General features: G+C 42.6%; 1 protein-coding gene across 6 annotated transcripts in view; it reads left to right on the forward strand.

The window, feature by feature from the left end:
• Positions 1–20729, forward strand: part of KLHL32 (kelch like family member 32) — a 126220-nt gene that overhangs the window by 86131 nt on the left and 19360 nt on the right. For all 6 annotated transcript variants that reach the window (XM_069973590.1, XM_069973591.1, XM_069973589.1 and 3 more), the window contains one exon: positions 10748–11474. In XM_069973590.1, the coding sequence (XP_069829691.1) occupies positions 10748–11474 (727 nt within the window). The remainder of the gene's footprint in view (positions 1–10747; positions 11475–20729) is intronic.

A 20729-nucleotide genomic window follows, 5' to 3' on the forward strand; every position in this document is an offset into this window, starting at 1 on the left:
TCCAGAAGCCCTCTGGGGTGGCGACCATACAGCAGTTCAAAAGGAGAATACCCTGTGGATGACTGAGGGACCTCACGGACTGCAAACATAAGGTAGGGGAGAAGAAAGTCCCAGTTTTTCCCATCTTTATCCACCACCTTTTTTAGCATGGCTTTTAATGTTTTATTAAATCTTTCTACCAACCCGTCAGTTTGCGGGTGGTAGACAAATGTCCTCAGCTGTTTAACCTTAAACATCTTACACAATTCCTTCATGACTCTTGACATGAAGGGGGTACCTTGGACTGTAAGGATCTCTTTTGGTATTCCTACTCGACTAAATACATGTACCAATTCTTTAGCGATATTCTTGGATGAGGTATTACGTAAGGGTATAGCTTCAGGATAGCGAGTAGCATAATCCAATATGACTAATATGTGCTGGTGACCCCTAGCAGATTTCACAATAGGCCCCACCAGGTCCATTGCTATTCGCTCAAATGGCACTTCAATAATGGATAGTGGCACCAGGGGACTACGATAATGTGCCATAGGAGCGGAAAGCTGGCATTCAGGACAAGAATCACAATAATTTTTCACATCTCTGTGTATTCCAGGCCAAAAGAATCTTTGTAGGATTCTATCAGTAGTCTTTTCGACTCCTAAATGTCCCCCCATAATGTGACCATGGGCAAGATCTAGTACCATTCTTCTATATGCTTTAGGGACCACTAACTGTTCCACCAGATCTTCTCCCCTTTTCACAACTTGATACAACAAATCATTTTTTAAATCCATATGAGCAAAAGATAAACTAGTTCCTGGCTCAACCAGTGATGTATAGATTTGTAATTTACTTCTATTTAAAAATCTCCAGTCTTCCCATACTTATCAGCTGCTGTATGCCCTGCAGGAAATGGCGCTTCCTTCTCAGTCTGACACACTGCTCTCTGCTGGCAACTCTGTCCTAGACAGGAACTGTCCAGAGTAGGAGAGGTTTTCTATGGGAATTTACTACTGCTCTGGACAGTTCCTGCCTCGGACAGAGATGGCAGCAGAGAGCACTGTGTCACACTGATAAGAAAACAACATTTCCTGCAGAACATACAGCAGCTGATAAGTATGGGAACAATTGAGATTTTTAAAAAGAAGTCAATTATAAACCTATATAACTTTCTGACACCAGTTGATTTAAAGAAAAAGATTTTCGCTGGACAACCCCTTCAATAAAAACACGTGCATGTATGTGCAGTACAGTAGGTTTATATGTTTGCCAACATAGTTGTAGTGCGTTTTATTCCTGCTTCCATCCATCACTCTGCTCTCAGCATGCCAGATTTACCTAAATCTTTTGGATTCTTATTTTACGGCAAACTCCATTCACACACAACCTCAAACACCTCCAGTGATCCCTATAAATAATTATCCCACGTCACCTTAAAGGAGAAGTCAGCGAAATTTTTTATTGAAGTATTGTATTGCCCCCCAAAAGTTATAAAAATCCCCAATATACACTTATTACAGGAAATGCTTATAAAGTGTTTTTTTTCTGCACTTACTACTGCATCAAGGCTTCACTTCCTGGATTAAATGGTGATGTCACGACCCGACTCCCAGAGCTGTGCGGCTGTGGCTGCTGGAGAGGATGATGGCAGATGCTCAGTGTCCCTCCAGTGACCTGTGTCCCTCAATGTCCCCCTGCCATCATCCTCTCCAGCAGCCACAGCCCGCACAGCTCTGGGAGTCGGGTCGTGACATCACCATTTTATCCAGGAAGTGAAGCCTTGATGCAGTAGTAAGTGTAGGGAAAAAGCACTTTATAAGCATTTCCCGTAATAATTGTATATTGGTGATTTGTATAACTTCTCCTTTAAACCAGGGATGGGGAACCTTCGGCCCTCCAGCTGTTGCAAAACTACAATTCCTATCATGCCTAGACAGCCAAAGCTAAAGCTTTGGTTGTCCAGGCATGATGGGAATTATAGTTTTGCAACAGCTGGAGGGTTGAAGGTTCCTCATCCCTGCCTTAAATAAATCAATCATTTACATCCCGCTTCCCTCTCAGTTAACCGGCACGCGGTGCATAAGGAGCAGCAAACCTTTCTTTTAATGAAACAACAATAAGATGATAGACTACCTACAGCAAATCCGCACTCGTTTTGCGCTTTTTATAAAGGGGAAAATTTGTGGAAATTAGTCAGCACATCCACTTACATCGACGGGAGATAACTACACCTGTTTTTTTTTTTTAAGTCTGTTGTGTCAAAACTCATAACGTGTCAAAGATTTTTCTAGAGGTTCTTATACAAGGGAGGACGTGGAGGGGGGAGCCATGATTTTTAAGAGTAATTTCACATTGTAAATGAAAAAAGAGAGGCACGACTGTTCATTTGCACCAATCATGCTTTCCTTTCATCTGCTCTGATTAGGCTTGGTGCGGTTTCATCAGACTACTCTATCACTGAGCTGTCACTCGAGCCTTGTGTTGATTGAAAACAATCAGTGCTCTGATGGCACAATTATTCTGACCCTTTAACTAGAGGCTGCTGTGATAATGAAAGGTTGATTATGATAGTTTGTGCCTCTTTCAGTTTGCCAAGAAGGTTAATTTGGGCATCAGACGGATGTTTAATGGGCGCTTGCTGCCTACACTGAGGTAAATGAGAACGTGCAGTCTTCTATATTGCATGGATATAGTTTGCCTGCCAATCACTGTCATTTAGACTTTGTGCTTTACACTCTGGAAATCACATTTTAGTTTTTTTTTTTTTTTTCTTCTCTCCACTGGATTTAATTTATTCACTGCCCTGAGGAAGTTCTATCACTCAGTGACCTTCACAGCAGCCTTTCTAGTTCCTTTTTTATTTTTTTCTAATTCTTTTTTTCTTCCGCAAGAAGAAGAAAAACATAGTGGGAGCCAATTAGGTTTTATTTTTCTCTCGCATAGATTAAAGACACAATGGTGTGTGGTTACTTACGGAGCCGACATTTCGCTTTCTGGTTATCGTGATATCGGATACATTACATCCTCCATGTGCAATTATTTCAATGTACTGTTGGATCTGAATTCAAATTAACATCTTGCTGTTATTCTTGGCTGTTTGATACCCAGTAATCGTATTAACCTAAGATCATATGTAGCGGGGTGGTAGTAATGTAGTATTAGAAGTGCTACAACATATTCTAGGTACCCCACAGTACCTGCCAGTATAACTTTCACAACAGTAGATGTGATATAAAGCAAGTCTGCAATTTACATTCATTTTATTTTATATTGTTATCATGCTTTATGAGGCTGGAAACACACACAGCAGTTTTTGGGCCACAACCAGAAGTGGATTAAAATGGGAGAAAACATATTAGAGGAGGATTTGTACTTCTCTTGTTGGATAAAGATGATCGAACAGCGGAAAATCTTAGGTTCTATAAAACTCAAACCTTGTCGAACCTTCCTGATTCCCGTTGCCTTCCCGGCCTCCTTCCCCACGGATCGGGAAGGCATCAGGAATCAAATGCGGATGGTTCGACAAGGTTCGAGTTCTATAGAACCTAAGAATTTCCGCTGTTCGATCATCTCTATTGTTGGATCCATAGCCTAACAAAGCTATTGTCAGGAGCCGTCTGGCTCCCTCCGTCTCCAAAACGTGTGGCCAGGCCCAAACGACGGTGCCCCTTGACACCGGTTGCTAGGGGCCTGGCAGCGCTTCCCTTTGATGTAGCCGTGGCCGGGGTTTGACCGCCCCTGGCCGATCGGCAAAAGGCCAGTCAGCCGTCAAAACTATTCTGTGGCTGGGACTTCAGGCCTCATAAGTATCCTCCCCATGCCTCTGTTCCTTGCCTGCGATAGAGCCGTGTACTCCAAGGGGGTGATTTATGAAAGGGTGTAAATATACACCTGGTGTAAACTGCCCACAGCAACCAATCACAGCTCAGCTTTCAGGTGTATATTTACACCCTTTCATAAATCTCCCCCCCAAGTGTTTCTTGACCTAGTGTTTATTCCTGCATTGTGTTACTGGTATCTTGACTTTCTGGCTTTTGACCCTGACTTTTCTTTTGGATAACGTTTTTGTGCTGTGCTGCCTGCTAGTTGCTGACCCTGACCCTTGACCCTGATTTATTGTGTTTTTGTCTGTCTTGTCTTCGTTCAGTGTTCACTTAAACAGGTTCGGGACTGTCGACTAGTTGTCCTCTGCCGTCTAGGGCAGTTGAAGCACATAGGCAGGGACAGCGAGTCAGGGCAGCACCTGTCCTTTGTTGTCTAGTCTCCTTACACTGACAGCTATACTTACTTGTATCCAGGTCCAGTGTCTTGAAGGCAGCTTTTTAATCTTGTGCTGGTTGAAAAAAAGAGACTAAACACAGGAGGTCATCTACACTCACAGAGAAGGCAGCAATTTGATTGGTGGACGCATTGAGCTGTGACTCTCTGTACTGGCTCGGACTTCCTGTGTTTAGACTCTTTTTTTTTAAACCAGCAAAAGACTAAAAAGCTGCCTTCAGGAAACTGGACCTGGATACAAGTAAGTATAACTTTGTTATAAGGCATGATAAAAAAAAGAATTAATGTAATTGCTTAATAAATTCATCTCCCCTGTTGATTTAGATCTAATTTTGTTGTTGTCTGTCTGTAATACTTTTTTCCCACAATCCTTTATGAATTCAGTAGTTGTTTAAGTAAGGTCAGCATCACATGCACCCATGGTGGCCCAATGCACCATGCATCTTAAGGAATGTGGGGCTGTTGTATGCTTGGTTTTGCAGAACCATGAAGGGTCGAAATGTTGCAGCTGTAATTTAAACAGTGGCAGAGAATTGGTAAAAAAAAATTAAAAAATCCTGCGCTCTCTATGTATATCGAAGTAGAGGAAAAAGCTCACCACTCCACCACTCCAGATCCACCTTTGCTTGAACTACCCACATGATGAGAGCGGACAGAAGTAAGGATCAAAAAGTAGGTTCAGCATTGAGGTGTTCTCCAATCAAAACGTCTTTATTGCATAAAAAACACAATCCACGTGTCATAACGGTTGTGACATATGGATCGTATTTTATGCAACGAATATGTCAGGATGGTATCTTTGCGGAGCATCATGCGTCCCTCTGCTCATGCTGTGCGGCCGAGAAGGTGCTGATTTTCTTGCATTCTGTTTCTGTGTTTTGTTTTGTAGTGTGTGAACACTGGTTATTTGCTCACCTTGAGAGACACACCCGACTTTACCTGCTGAGTTCTGTCTGGCCATGTCAGGGTTAATCTGTGTTTTGGTTCTGCTGTGACTGACAGGTCTTCCTGCCAGTGGATCTGTTTTGTTCTCAGGTGTCTGTGCTTGGAGTTCAGGGGGATGGTCCAATTATGTTCTGGATCAGAACCCTGGCCTCCTATATAACTACCTCAGTCTTGGATATCATAGCGGATATTGAGCTTGTCTCTGCCTGGTTCTGTGTTTGCTATTCTTGCTCTGTTTATTCTGACTCTGCTTTGTATTTCTGACCTTTCCTGCTTGCTGCCTGCCCCTGACCATACTGCCTGTTTTTTGACCTTGCCTTTGGATTGTGATTTTGTACTTTTGCTGCCAGATTATTGTGACCCGGACTGTCGACCATTCTTTATTGTGTTTTGTCTGTCTGTCTTGTCCTTGTGTCCCACCTAGCCAGTGCAGGGACTGACGCCCAGTTGCTCGCCGCCATCTTAGGGCGGATTGTGGCAAATAGGTAGAGGACAGTGGGCGGGGCTGAGCTTAGGGCTCACTGTGTTGTCTTGTCCTGCTGTCCGGTTCCTGACAGAATACATCTGGATTGGAGAACACCTGATTGCTGAACCTACTTGATTCATACTGCCTCCTGCTTCCTCCCTGGCCCAGCAATGCTGCCATTTTGGAGACCCTGGCAGGAGTGTGACCTGGTGTCACCTTGCACTCAGCACATGTTGCTACAATCACTAACATCAGCAGTTAGGTGCACTTGCATTTGCACATGAACACTGAGACCACTTACTGCTTGCAGCCGCATCCCATGGTGAATATGCGGTGATGACATCAACATGGGATATGGTGTCACATTTTAAGCCATGCCATATTTTTGTTGTTTTTTTTGGCACAAATTGTGCTGGAATACTGGTGTATTTTCACTAGCATATCTGCTCCTATTTATTTAACTTGTACAAATTATGTGGCCGCTCGCGCACTGGCGCTTATACTCACCAGCGATGATTGGTGTGTCGCAGCACGGCTTCTTTACGGTACTGAAGTGCTTTTTAAATCCCGCACGCATTTACGTCACTGCTCTTCTAAATCTTCTTCTGTCTCCATGTTGATTGAAGGGCGGAAGTCACGCTCTCCCACAGAGAATGCATTGGAGAACATGACTTCCGGCCTATAATTGACATGGAGACAGAAGAGTGGTGACCTGAATGCGCGCATGATTTGAATGGCGCGGCAGCAATGGAAAGAAGCGGCGCTGTAGGACACCAATCATCGCTGGTAAGTATACGCACCAGCAAACAGCGGGTTGGTGGGGGCAAAAATAAAAAAATTCAAGAATGCTTCTCTAATAGCACTGTATTTTCCTGTGTATAAGACTACTTTTTAACCCAGGAAAATCTTTTCAACAGTGAGGGGTTGTCTTATACGCTGGGCGTCCTCTTGTAGGGTGGGTGCTGAAAAACTGAAACTGGAGAATCTGTGGTCGCCACAGTGGGGGGAGCTAAAAAACATCCGCATCCCTGCCATATGCGGCAACAGTATGAAGGGCAGAGCAAATTGTATTTGCCCCGGGTATGGAAAAAAGAGATACGGGGTGGCATTGTGCCCAACCAGTCTGGCCCACCCTAGTATCCTAAGTGTATTACTGTACCTCCTTCTCTGCCTCTCAGATCTCGCTGCTGTCTGTTTTTTTTTATTTTTATTTGGTGTGCGTTGGAAGAGGGGTAGTCTTATAAGGCGTGTATATCCCAAACTCTATACTTTAAGGGTCGTCTTATATGCCGGAAAAATATGGTAAACGTAAAAAAAAATTCTAAACAAAGCAACAATGTATTTTTTTTTTCAGTATAAAGAAAAAATACATAAAATGTGGATTGCTAAACCCCGCTGAGTATTCCTTAAGTATAACTTTCTGTGAACATCATGACAGTCTGTAAATGCCACGCACTAAAACAATTTGACTCTTAAGTTAGTTATACGGTACACTTTGGGCTGCCGCTCACTGACTCGCTATTGACATTTACTTTGATAAACTGCTGACAGGATGTGTGTTTTAGTGTAATGGTTAATGACGCTATGTAATTTAGAGGGAAAAGGGGGCTGCAGCTTCTCCGAAACATTACATGTTTTTTTAAATTATAGAGTGCACACATGATGGATGGATGGATGTAGGAAAATATTTATTGTTGGAGAAGCACATATTGTCTGCTGGAGACTTCTCTTTGCTTTATTGGCTTTTTGACAGTTATTGTACCGTAGTTGTTAAGGCTATATTCTGCGGCCGACATCGCAATGTCACATGGGGTCGAGCCCAGAGCTAAGGAGAAAAACCTGGAGATGGCGGAGACGTAATAAATATAGGCCATTATCTACTGGATTACCTAATGGGTAATGGACAATGGGAAAAAAAATGTTTGCAGAGTAGGGCTGCGTTCACACTACGTATATTTCAGTAAGTATATTTCAGTCAGTATTGCAACCAAAACCAGGAGTGGATTGAATACACAGAAAGGCTCTGTTCACATAATGTTGTAATTGAGTGGATGGCCGCCATTTAATGGCAAATATTTGCTGTTATTTTAGAACAACGGCTGTTATATTAAAATAATGGCCGTTATTTACTGTTATATGGCGGCCATCCACTCAATTTCAACATTGTGTGAACAGATCCTTTCTGTGTTTTTAATCCACTCCTGGTTTTGGTTGCAATACTGACTGAAATATACGTAGTGTGAAACCAGCTTTGTACTGAGGATTGTGCTTAAAAGATAGGGATATCACTGTTGCATGCATTGTATGCAATATGATAGGGCACTGTAGCTGGTAATGTGTTGAGGCACTATGGTTGGCATTGTGATGGGCCACAGTGGACAGCAATATGATGAGGAACTCTGGTTAGCATTATAAAAACATAGACGATTGTAAGCAGGAAGAGACTACCAGGTCTAGTTTTCCCCTTTTTTATTTTTTAATATGATTGGGTACTGAAGTAGGCATTATGGTAGAGCAATGTGGCTGGCATTATGATGCCTACTATTTCTGGTAATATGATGTGGCACTGTGACTAGCAATGTGATGAGGTAGCTTGGCTTTCTGGGCTGTCTGGACAGTCCACCGACAGATGATGTCTGTGCATAAAGGGGTCAGCTGTGACGTAAAATTACAGACCGCCCTCATTATTCTCTGAGAAATAAGCTGCTGCCAGAGCTTTCTGCCTGTGGCTTACCCCTCCCCATAGAGAACACAGGAATACTTGGTTGTGCCGAACATGTGTGGAGAGGACAGGAGAGATAACTGTTGGTTAAACTACTGTTCAGTCAGTAGTTATTGAAGGTGTATGACCACCTTTAATCCCAGTCAGTCAGTTCACAAGGGGTTGTGTGAGGATTGTTGCTTAAAAGATTGACACCCTATTTATATGTACTTTTTCTTTTAAATACCAGGAGGACCAAATATTAAATCCACAAGGTGTTAAATGTTGCCTCCTCACTGTACTATACAAATACCAATCATACCGCCACATAGCAACTGAATAATACCAGATTATTGTACCTGAAACAAACACCACACTATAGGCAGATCAATATTACCATCATAGACTTACCACCATGTAATGAATGAATACCACCTTACTGTTCCTAAGTAAAACACACTATATACAGACCAATAATACCGTTACAGAGTGACCATATAGCGCTAGATACAGTACAGTTACATTTAGTGACTACCTTATGGGGCTATGTAAATGTAAATGTCACCATGAGCTGCATATACTGACAATTATTATATGCTGTTGTTTCCAAGTACTTGGCTGAAGAGCCTGAGTGGAGGCAACATACTGGACAACCAATTTAATTATTAAGAAAAAACCTTCTCCAGTTTCTCTCTATATATATGCAGTATACTGCCAGTCTGCTTCCAATTACTGGTGCATTTTAAGGTCTGTTGTATCCTATAGACTGGGGTGGGAAACCTTCAGTTGTTGCAGAATTACAATTCCTATCATACCTGGATAGCAAAGGCAATGACTTTTTGGCTGTCCAGGCATGGTATAAATTGTAATTTTGCAACAGCTGGAGGACTGAAGGTTTCCTATTCCTGCTAGCCCTATTCACTTTAATGGAACTAAGCTGCAAAACCCCACCCAAACTGAGGACAAAAGTGATGCTTTTTCTGGGATAAAGCAGCCATGTTTTTTTAAGCCTGGTTAACCCTTCTAAGGCTACATACCCATATACTTATACCATTAATCCAATTCATATTTCACACTGTGGATTTAATGCTGCCGATTTCATCACTATATATAAATACCAAAAAATCAAATACAGAGGGGATGAAGTACATGTTAACCTACCCTAATAATTGGCTGCTACTTGTGGGCCACTGCAGTGAGCTTTCTCCCAATGGTGAAAATTTGGCAGCCTGCAACTACCGACACTGGTTTCATTTTGCTACTATAATTCCCCCTCCCCCCCCTACACACACACACACCACCACCACCCCAAAATATACGGATTTTACTATTTAGTTGACAATCTGTACTTTCCACCGTATAGTCAAATTGACAGGAACTTCATTTCAAACAGAGGAATAAATGCTAGGCTCAAGGCAATGTAAACATAAGGCTGAAGGGGGATGAATGAAGCTCAGGGGGTGTAAATAAAAGAAGACTCAAGGGGGGTAAATCACCTGTGAGCCTAGCAGTCACAGCCCCTTTTATTAAAATTACTGCTCATCTGACTATTCAGGGAAAGGTACAGATCTCGGGAATGGGAGTCCTGGTATTTGTGGAATGGGGGGGGGGGTATAGCAACAACATACAAAATGACATGAAAAGTTGATTTTTTTATACTGGCCACATGGCCATTTTAAGGATTACCAATTTAAAAAAGAACACAGAATCACATTAGTTTTTTTGGAGAAAGTATTTCTGTTTAGGATGAACAAAAACTTTCCTTCTTAAATACTTACTTAAATACTTAAAAGTGCCACTGTCCCCCCTTTTTGCATTCTGACTTCTCTACACGGGTGTAAAGGGTAAATTTAGCACTTTTCATACCTTATTTTATATCATATGTCATGATGTTTGTTCCAGTAAAAAGTGATCTTTTATCATCTGGGATTGGGGTACCTGGGTGGGGCTTCACGGCAAAAGTGCCACATAGCCATGCCCCTACATGACGTCATCACTGCATAGGCCCCGCCTCCTCAACAGCCATCGGAAGGGCCGGCCTAAAGATCTAGGCCCCACCCCCACTAGATTGGCCCACACCAATGGCCACTGAGGGGGCATGGCCTATGCAGTGATGATGTCATGGAGGGGCTTTGGCCGTGAAGCCCTGCCCGGGTATCCCAATCTCAGATGATAAAAGATCAATTTTTACTGGAACAAGCATCATGAGGTATGATAGAAAATGAGGTATGAAAACTGCTAAATTTAACCTTTACACCTGTGTAGAGCAGTCATAATGCAAAAAGGGGGGGGGGGACAGTGTCACTTTAATAATCATGAGAAACCAGTATAATCCATGAACAAGCATTTAACATGATGTTGTTCCTTTCTTCTAGTTGGCCGTGAGATGGCTGGAGCACAACTGCCGGTATCAGTACATAGATGAACTGCTGCAATATGTACGTTTTAGCCTCATGGATACAAATACACTTCACACCGTCGTCCTTTCTCATCCTTTGATCCAAGCCAGTGAAACCGCTACAGCACTCATTAATGAAGCCTTGGAATATCACCAAAGTATCTATGCACAGCCAGTGTGGCAGACCATACGGACAAAACCACGCTTCCAGTCCAGCACACTTTACATTGTAGGAGGAAAAAAGAGGGAGATCTGCAAAGTTCGGGAGCTGAGATATTTTAATCCTGTTGATCAGGACAATGTTCATATCGCTGGAATTGCAAATTGGAGCGAGTTGACTCCGATGCCAGTAGGGAGAAGCCATCACTGTGTGGCCATCATGGGTGACTTTTTATTTGCTGCAGGAGGCGAAGTTGAACATGCCACTGGTCGTACCTGTGCAGTAAGGACTGCCTGCCGATATGATCCACGCAGCAATACATGGATTGAGATAGCCCCAATGAAGAATTGCCGGGAGCATTTTGTTCTGGGTACACTGGACAACTGTCTTTATGCAGTAGGGGGCAGGAATGAATTACGACAGGTACTACCATCAGTTGAGCGGTACTGTCCACAGAAGAACAAGTGGATTTTTGTACAATCTTTTGACAGATCTCTTTCATGTCATGCTGGATGTGTTGCAGATGGTCTTCTCTGGATATCAGGTCAGTGAGTCCTTACAAGAACTACATTATATACAGTATTAAAGGACAACTCCCACAAAAATTTTTTTTTGCTCATTTAACACACATTACAAAGTTATATAACTTTGTAATGTGGTTAAATACCCGGCCTGGCCCCCTTCCCCCACTTTCGGACCCCCGACCCCCCACCCCGGAAGTTAAGGAATGTATACATTACCTATTACGATCGTCACGGTCCTCTTCTCCGGGGCGGCATCTGGTGACGACGACGTCAGAGCCGGGGGCGGTCCGGGTCTTCTTCCTCCTCGGCGTCTTCATGCAAAGTGAATGGGGATGAAAAGGCTGCTGGTGCACATGCGCACCAGCAGCCTTTTCATTGGCTGGAGCGCATCACATGGCTTCCAGCTTGCTCAGCCCTGATTGGCTGAGCTTGCTGGAAGCCATGTGATGCGCTCCAGCCAATGAAAAGGCTGCCGGTGCGCAAGCGCACTGGCAGCCTTTTCCATCCCCTGGACCCGGAAGTTGGAGACATCGCTGGATGACGGACGGCGGCGACGGAGAGGCGGACGGCGGGCGAATCGAGTGGCGATCGTCACCGGAGAGATGGTGAGTATGGTGTCTGTGTGTGTCTGTGTTTTTGTTTTTTTGGGGGTCCCGTGGGAGTTGTCCTTTAATATTTTACAAGCTTACAGATACTTTGAATTCAGATATACAAAGAATATGACAGTAAAGGCAGCCAACATAAATTGGGTTTAAGTAATACTATTACCCCTGTTTTCGGCAGCGTTAGTAACAACCTCCAAGCCGCCGGGAGCCATTGGCACCTGACCCTGGCAATCACTCTTGTGGCTGGAAGCAGCATTATATTTTCGTCCACAAGAGGCCACGAGTGATGTCACTTATGCGCACACAGAGCCAGAAGAGCGAAGGAAGAGCTGAAGAAGGACACTGCTGTAAGTGTGCAGCAACTAAGAGAGTACTCCGGCGCTGATAAAAAAAACAATCAATCATAAACATAGTTTTCCCACTTACCATTCTTCTTGAGTCTGCCTCCGTTTGAATTTACCATTGTTTGCAGGTCCCTGAATCTCCAGTTGGTGCCTTCATTTTTTTCTTCACTTCCTGGTTTGGGCTTTCCCATGATGCACTTTGTCTCCTGTAATGTCTAACTGACTCTGTAAAACTGTTAGATGGCATACAGCTTGCTCAGCCAATCAGAGCTGAGCACCCTGTGTCATCTGACAAAGAGAGGCAGGCTTAACAGGGCTTAGACCCGCCTCCCTCTTGATGATGTAATTGTCACAAAATGGCTGCCAAAGAACAGCCTGGTGGGGGGTTAAGGGGGGAGGGGAAGATAGGGAAGGGGGCAGATAGGTTATTGAAGCATATAACAAAGTTATATAACTTTGTAATGTGTTTCAATTGCTGGGAAAAAGCTTTTTGATGGAGTACCCCTTTAAGTATGATTTATTTTTACTCCTCTGTTTCTACAGCTTCCTCTTAGGTGTTTCCTGAAAAAACTTCAAGGAATGTGCAAGGGGGACCTTAGTAAATTCCCTAGTTAGTACTAATCAGTATTAGTTAGTCAATAAAAGGTTTTTAACAACTTTAAGCCAAGTTTCAGCCATGTTGCGACCATTACAAAAACCAATTTTAATGTTTTTTTTTCTAGAGTACAGGTGATAAAATAATAGAATGTCCAGTTTTTTAATTACTACAAATTTGTGAATAGATCGGGTTGGGGTGATCTATCTGAAAAATACAAGAAATTGCTGTTCCCTTTCAAAGAGAATTATGTCACTTGACTACAGAAGAGATATTGTAAAATGTGTTCGAATTCAACGTTTTAAGTCAATCCAAAAAAAATAAAATAAAAAATGGTATCAATTTTTCCAAAGAGTTTAAATGAAAAGAGATTGTCATGACCACCTGCTTGAATGCATCAGTTGGGTTATATATCATGAACGAAGATTTAACACTCGATAATAGTCACCAGAGTCTAAACATTGCTGAGTATTTTATACCGAGACACTATTAAACCACCTAGGCATGGTTCGTTTTATTGCAGAGCACCTCACAGCTTAGAGCTGTCATTTCCTAACCTAAGTTGAATAAGCACTTGAATCATGACACTCTTTATAGAGAAATTACCAATTCTTTCAAAAGACTGCTCGCCGAATAGCGCTGTCATTCCACAAAATATTGGTATTTATCATTGAAATAACTTTCTCTTCACCTTTCCATTGGCATTCACTTTCAGTCTTTTGAGAGGTTAAAATTTTTCCGTTGCCCGTGGTATACTTTGACTAGCACTTCAAGGATGAAACACAGTACAGTTAATTCAAATTTTTTTTATTTTTTTGGCAGAATGTATTTTAAATTTCATCTGTGTCACTTCAAAGTTAGAAGAAAAGTTGTTTTTGAAAATTGATTCTCATATAAGATGGCATATTTAATGCCAGATGTATCTATAGAATGCTCGCAAGATGCAGATTATCCCCCTGGGGAGGCAGATCAAAACTGCCAATCAATAAAATATACTTATTAGGGGAAACCGAGGAATCTGTGCAACTGCTTTGATTGCAGGGGACAGTGTAGCAGCATGGGGTACCATAACCTAAGAGCAAGAAAATCAGCCTGATGACTTTCAAAGCCAAGAATATTGCTGTAGGCAAGGGTACTCCACACTAGGAAAAAATTACAACATATATAGACTGTTAATAATTCCATATCTATTTTTGTGTCCTCAAATCTGTATGCAAATCCTCTGCATCTCATTTCAGAAGATTAATCTAAAAGTGAGAGGAGAGGTATGTGAAGTGCATAAAATTATCGCGGACCTCCAACATTGCAGCCGAGAACGTAAAATATTCAGAAACGAACTTCCATTGTTTTTGTTTCTCTTGCTTCGAGAAGGTTTCCCTGCTGCAACAAAGGAACAAAGAGTTGGTAGTCGTTATTATAGACAAAGCAAGTGCGAAATGTGTACAGACATTAGTCCGTGGTGACTCAGGCTCAGTTGTTTGGGGCAATACAGTCTCCCTTTAACGGATATTTAGGTTAATTGGATGATCACATGATAAAGAAACTGGTTAGATTTTAGGATTATATATTTGTAGAATTTTTATTGAACTCAGAAGTGATGACACAATTATTCAGAGTTTATCACTTCAAGAAGTTCTTGATATACATGGTTTGTACAGTAGATAATCAGTTATTCTTAAGTACAGTACTGGAACATGCTGTTATTTTTTTTAACAAGTGCTGGGGAAGGGGAGGATAAAAGAAATAACGTGCTCTTACCTCACCTGCTCCAGCGTACTGCCACTCCGGTACCCGGGTCTGCGGGCAATTCCTGGTCTGAACCGGACCCAGGTTGTGACATATACAGTCCACTGAGCCAGTCAGTGGCCGAGGCGTGACCCACGTCACGTTGGACTGCACACGTCACAAGCAGGGTCCCCGCTCAGACCAGGAGGCCACCAGTGCTGGAGGGAAGGAGGTAGGAGCATGTAATTTCTTTTATCCTCCCCCTCCCCAGTACTTGTTAAAAAAAAAAAATAGCATGTTCCAGTACTGTACTTAAGAATAACTGATTATCTACTGTACAAACCATGCTTATCAAGAACTCCTTGAAGTAATAAATTCTGAACAATTGTGTCATCACTTCTGAGTTCAATAAAAATTCTACAAATACAGTATATAATCCTAAAATCTATATAACCAGACTTCTTTCCAATAAAACAGATATAAACAGAAAAAGTAAAACAAGGACTTTGTGGAGTTCCGAAACAGGGCAAAAAGAATCAACATTGACTTCTTACAGTCTCATATTACCATATCCAGATTTATAACGAGGCACCTGCGTCCCACCTGACAAAGCGGAAAAGATGGCAAAAGGCAGCAGGGATGTTAAACACTGTGCAACAGGGGTGAGACCGATAATGAGCGAGAGGCGCCCGGTGACCTACTGTAAAACTAGTAAATAACCACGTCATTTGGCCACTACAAAACATTTAGAAGAAAGAGACAGACAAAACACACATAGCGAGAGGAAAAGACCAAAAGACCATAGGATCCACAAATGACTAATATGTTTATCAATGTGGACAATTGGATAGGAAATGGAGGTCGAGGCAGTGACGGCATCAAGTATGTGTTCCAAAAGAACAGTGAGTGCAAGGGGAAACTCTCCTGGGAAAGTAGCACAAGGTAATGCTGCGTTTACACGAAACAATAATTGGCCCGATCGTACGATTAACGATGTCGGAGTAACAATTTTTTTCCATAACGATCAGCGTTTAGACGGTACAATATATCGTACGGAAAATCGTTTTGCGATCGCTTAAGCCTATCTCATACATTGGTTAAATCGGCGAACGACTGTTTACACGGAACAATCTGTGAATTTTTTACGAACGACGATTTGAGAACATGTTGTAAGATCAAAATGAACGATTTCTCGTTCGTCGTTTGATCGTTCGCTGCATTTACACGTACGATTATCGTTCGAATTCAATCGTTATTGCGCAAATTCACACGATAATCGTTACATGTAAACTCAGCATAACATCCAGCAATCACAATAAGGCACTGCTACTAGAAGAGTTAGTGGTCTGGAATGACAAAGAAGAATTCTAGGTAGCAGTGTATTTCTTAACCCTTTTCCATATGGTGGATTTGATTGATCTCTGCGTACCACTCATCCAGAGAGGGAGGATCCGGAGATGTCCACCTCCTACTGTCTACTGTCTTTGCAGCTTGAAGTAGATGACGTGCAAGTGATTTCTTAAAATAAGACTGGGTTGCAGGGAACATATATAGGAGCACAGCATCAGGAGTGTTGAGGAAAGAAATACTGTACCTGTAATTTTGCGAATGAGCTGCAACACTGTGTTCCAGAAACCCTGAGGTTTCGGGCACCCCAACCAGATGTTTGTCATATTGCCAACTGCTCTCCCGCAACGCCAGCACTCATCTGGGATTGTTGGGTACCATTTGTAGAGGGCCTTTGGGACCCTGTACCAGCAGGAGATAATCTTGTAAATGGTTTCTTGGTATACTCAAACAGATGCTTGGCAGTGTGCAAAGTGGTGTCGAGGATAGCGGACAGAGGCAGAAGCGCACCTTGTTTAAGCACTTAGGGGGGAGTCTCTGGACACACCCAGAAAGGATAAGGTCCCAGACACAGGCAAGGTTTAGACTTCTCCTTTAATTAAATTAGATCAATCATTATCAGTGCAAAAAAAAAAAAAAAAACAGCATTATTTTTTTATGCACAGTGATTTTAAATAATACAACAATAAAGCGTAAAGGTATTATTTGGCTAGACAACTGGCCCACCCATTTTCTCAGCACATGTCCTGCCATCCCTTTTTAATGTCTGTCAGGAATAACAGGGTAGCAGTTTTTTTAATTTTACTGCAAATACACACTGTAAGGCCACATTTACACATCCCTAACCGGGGACCTGCAGCTACAGACATGACTACATATGTGTATCCATAACTGTTCCCAAACATTCCGCATTTGCATGGATCCCTTTATTCACAATAGGTGATTGATGCAGATCACGGCCCCTACATACATCTGTAACACGTAAAAATGCAAATATAAATACACGGATGTGTGAAAAGGGCTAAAATGTTAACCAGAGCAGAAAGTTGGTCCATACAAAATAGGATTTATACAAAGAAAATCGTCCTTAAAAAACTGCCCCAGAAAATGCAATGACTTCAACGTTAGAGATGAGCAAATCATTTGAAAACTTGGTTTGCATCATTCGTTAAGTTCAGTTTGCAAAGTTTACAAATTTTGTGGTAAAAATTTGCAAACTTCGTGAATGCAGGGCTGTGAAGTCTGAGTTAGTTTTGGCTGGAGTCGGAAAAAAATGTTCCGACTCCAGCTTTAAAAATCGATAATAGAACAAAATAAGTTTTGCTCATCAATATATATTATGAGCAACATTCTAATAGGACACTGTCCCTTTTAGATAAGGGTGGTCGGGAAAGTTGTCGGCCACTATTTGGGAGTTTGTTTCTGAGCTGGAAGAGTCCATTGTAAGGGTGGGGGAGATCTGTGCTGTTGTCTTCCTGGATGCTGGATGACTGTATATCAGCAGCAGTGTAATGTGAAGATATCCCGTGTAATATAGAGGAGGAGGAGACATAAGTAGTGTAGCAGTAACCTCTGTCCTCTGTGTGGTGTTTTTCTTCAGTGTTCTATGGCTGCAGCTGTGTGTTTGTGTGTCTGTGTGTGTGTGCTGTGGCTGCAGCAAGCTGTATGTGTGTGTGCTATGGCTGCAGCAGGCTGTGTGTGTATGTGTGCGCTATGGCTTGCCCCCACACCCACAGTGACCCCTCTATATTACTATGGCTGACCTCTATATTACAGGTATCTGGCATTGTTAGTAGTGTTTCTGTGTGTATGGTGAATATTTAGTTAGAAACACAGAAGATTGTCAGCAGGAAAAGACCACCTGCTCCATCTAGTGTAGTTGTGAGTAGTTCAGGACATGGAGGCTAGAGACTGGCTGCATCAACTGCACACACAGGAGAATCTGCTTTATATCTTTCCTCGATCCCTCAAAAGTCGCCCCAGGATCATGTAGGACATTAGGGAGAAGCTGCTGAGCCAGTGTGATAAATAACTCCCCTGGTATATGACCGGCCATTTATGAAGGAGCAGGAGTTGGAGTCGGTTCTGATAAAATTCAGGAGTCGGAGCTGCGGCTCTGTGTCTTCCATGTCTTTAGTCACGTACTCAGGCAATTACTGGCTGAGGGATAGCACCTCGGCTAGTGATTGGCTGAGCCAGCCCAGCCAATCACTGGCTGTGGCACTGACAGTGCGACAGTGATTGCCTGAGCGCGCGGCTGAAGACACAGAAGAGGACACAAATCAAACTTTTGCAAAATATGCTGCGAATCCAGCTCATCACTATTCAAAGTGGGTTTTTTTTTTAAATGGCGTAGAAAATAGAACAGTCAATCAATGAACTTTAAAAAAAATTCCTGAAGTTCAACATGAAAACACATCAATATCAGCACTTCAATATCAATATCATCACATCAAGACAGCACAATAAATTCCATGCTGATTTTGAGGTGGGCTTTCCCATGTAAACATACTTTTAAAGGTCTATTGCATGTTTGAAATCAGTGGGACAAGAAATATCTTATGTGTATGGCCACCTTAATGATATGTGCTGACTCTTCTAGATTGTCCATAAGACTATGGGAAATAAGCAAGGTCTCCTAGAACAGACCTGCACAGTTAGGCCTTATTCACATGTCCCGTAATTTACAGATCCTTATTTCCGTGTTTGAGTTAGTGCACATTGATGTCTATTGGGCTATTCACACTGTTAGTAGATTACAAGGATGCAAACCAATGCTGAAAAAAAGGACATGTCCTAGTGCGGACCCCAAATTTTTCTTGCACAATCTAGATTGACACTCGTTTGCTGTGCCTTTACACGGCATAAGAAATTTAGCAGCCGGGCTACACAAACAACCTTTGTATTGTTTGTGCATCCTAGGAAACTGACAGCACAGATATGTATACATCTGCGCTGATGTAAGTATACACTGCTGTTTGTGATTTTTAAAGGGGAACTATCAGCAGGTTAGGCAGATGTAACCTGCTGCTACCCCCCCTATAGTGTTGGGGATGCTGAGGAGGAAGGTATGTGTCTTACCTTCCTCCTTGGCGCTGATCCGTGCTGATAGTTGGCATAAACTCTGCTCTGGAAGGAGCAGGCCAAATGACGTAGCAGTGCGAATGGTGCTTTAGAGCGTAGTTTACCTCGGTTAACAGAGCGGGACCAGCGCCGAGGAGGAATGTAAGACACATACTTCCTCCTCTGTGTCCAGTGTTTAGGCGTAGAGGAACCACAGAGTCTGGCAGTCACTTAAACAGTTGGAGCTTTTACTTGGAAAACTTCTTAAAGGTGCAGTACAAGTAATAGACAGTTATTTCAATAAAGGTGCAGGTGATGCAATAAAAAGTTTTGCCGAGATCCCTTTCAGATACTGGAAATACTTTGGATACTTGAAATACACTTTCACTGCTTCCTAGCAGTTATACTAAATGTGACTTGAAGTAGTTAAATCATTGGGAAATACATCGCTGCTTTCGGCAAGTATACTTGAGAAAGTCTCTTGTTCCGCGACGGAATTCCCCCTGTTTTACTCAGTGTGAACATACCCATAAACCATATGCCCGAAGGAAGCCAAAACAGTGTCATTGTGGTCTCTATTTGCGATGTATGCAGTGGGATCTGTAAAATGGGATACAGTGTGGATGTCTGCACTAATTGAATTTGATCCTGTTAAAAACATATCGCATGGTGTTCTTTTTTTACCATGGGACCCTATATATGATGGTATGGTATATATGGTATATGTGGTGGTAGTCTTATGCACAGCAAAAGGGTGGGTTCATACTGAGGAATTCTCGCGGATAATATCCGCGGAATTCCGCTGTCTGTCTGTGCGCCTTTCCGCCAGCTCCATAGACACCATTCTATGGGCCGGCGTATTCCGCTATCCACCGAAAGAAGTGACATGTGGATAGACATAGAATGGTGAAAGGCGCGCAGACAGACAGCGGAATTCCGCGGACATTATCCGCGAGAATTCCTCAGTATGAACCCACCCTTAGCTGGCAGGGACTCCTATGCTTTTACCAAATATTAGTTTTTGCTTAGAAGCACTGTTTCCTTCATGGTGCCTTGAAACAGTATTCCTACCCCTTGAAAGTTTTCACAGTTTTTCATGGTACACTAACAAACTTAAATGTATTTTACTTTTATTTTTATATGAGCGGTTGCTCAGCAATGATTTAGGGTATGTGCATTACATTTGTATATGCATTAGGCTGGCACCACCTCTCCGTCCTTCCTCCCCACCCTCCTAATCATTAGGAATGATCCAGGAACATTTACTGCTGTTTGAGCTTTGCACAGGTGTATTAACGATCCAGCCCATGTTCATTATACACACAGGTGGGGAATAGAAAGCAATCTGCCTGGAGCATTCCTAATGATGAGTAGGGTGGGAAGGAGGGACAGATAGGGTGTGCCAGCCTAATGCATATACAAATGTAAGCCCTGGCCGTTAGACACAGCGCTGCAGGTTTAAAAGTTGTTTTTATGACAATAACTGCATCCCCTGCCGAACGGACCCCAGGACAGATCTTGGATTAAAAGCAGCTATCCGAAGGTACAAGTGGTTTGGGGGGGGGGGGGTCAGATTGTGGGTACAGAGTCGCTTTA

Source organism: Dendropsophus ebraccatus, chromosome 6, assembly GCF_027789765.1.
Source record: "Dendropsophus ebraccatus isolate aDenEbr1 chromosome 6, aDenEbr1.pat, whole genome shotgun sequence".
Lineage (NCBI taxonomy): Eukaryota > Metazoa > Chordata > Amphibia > Anura > Hylidae > Dendropsophus > Dendropsophus ebraccatus.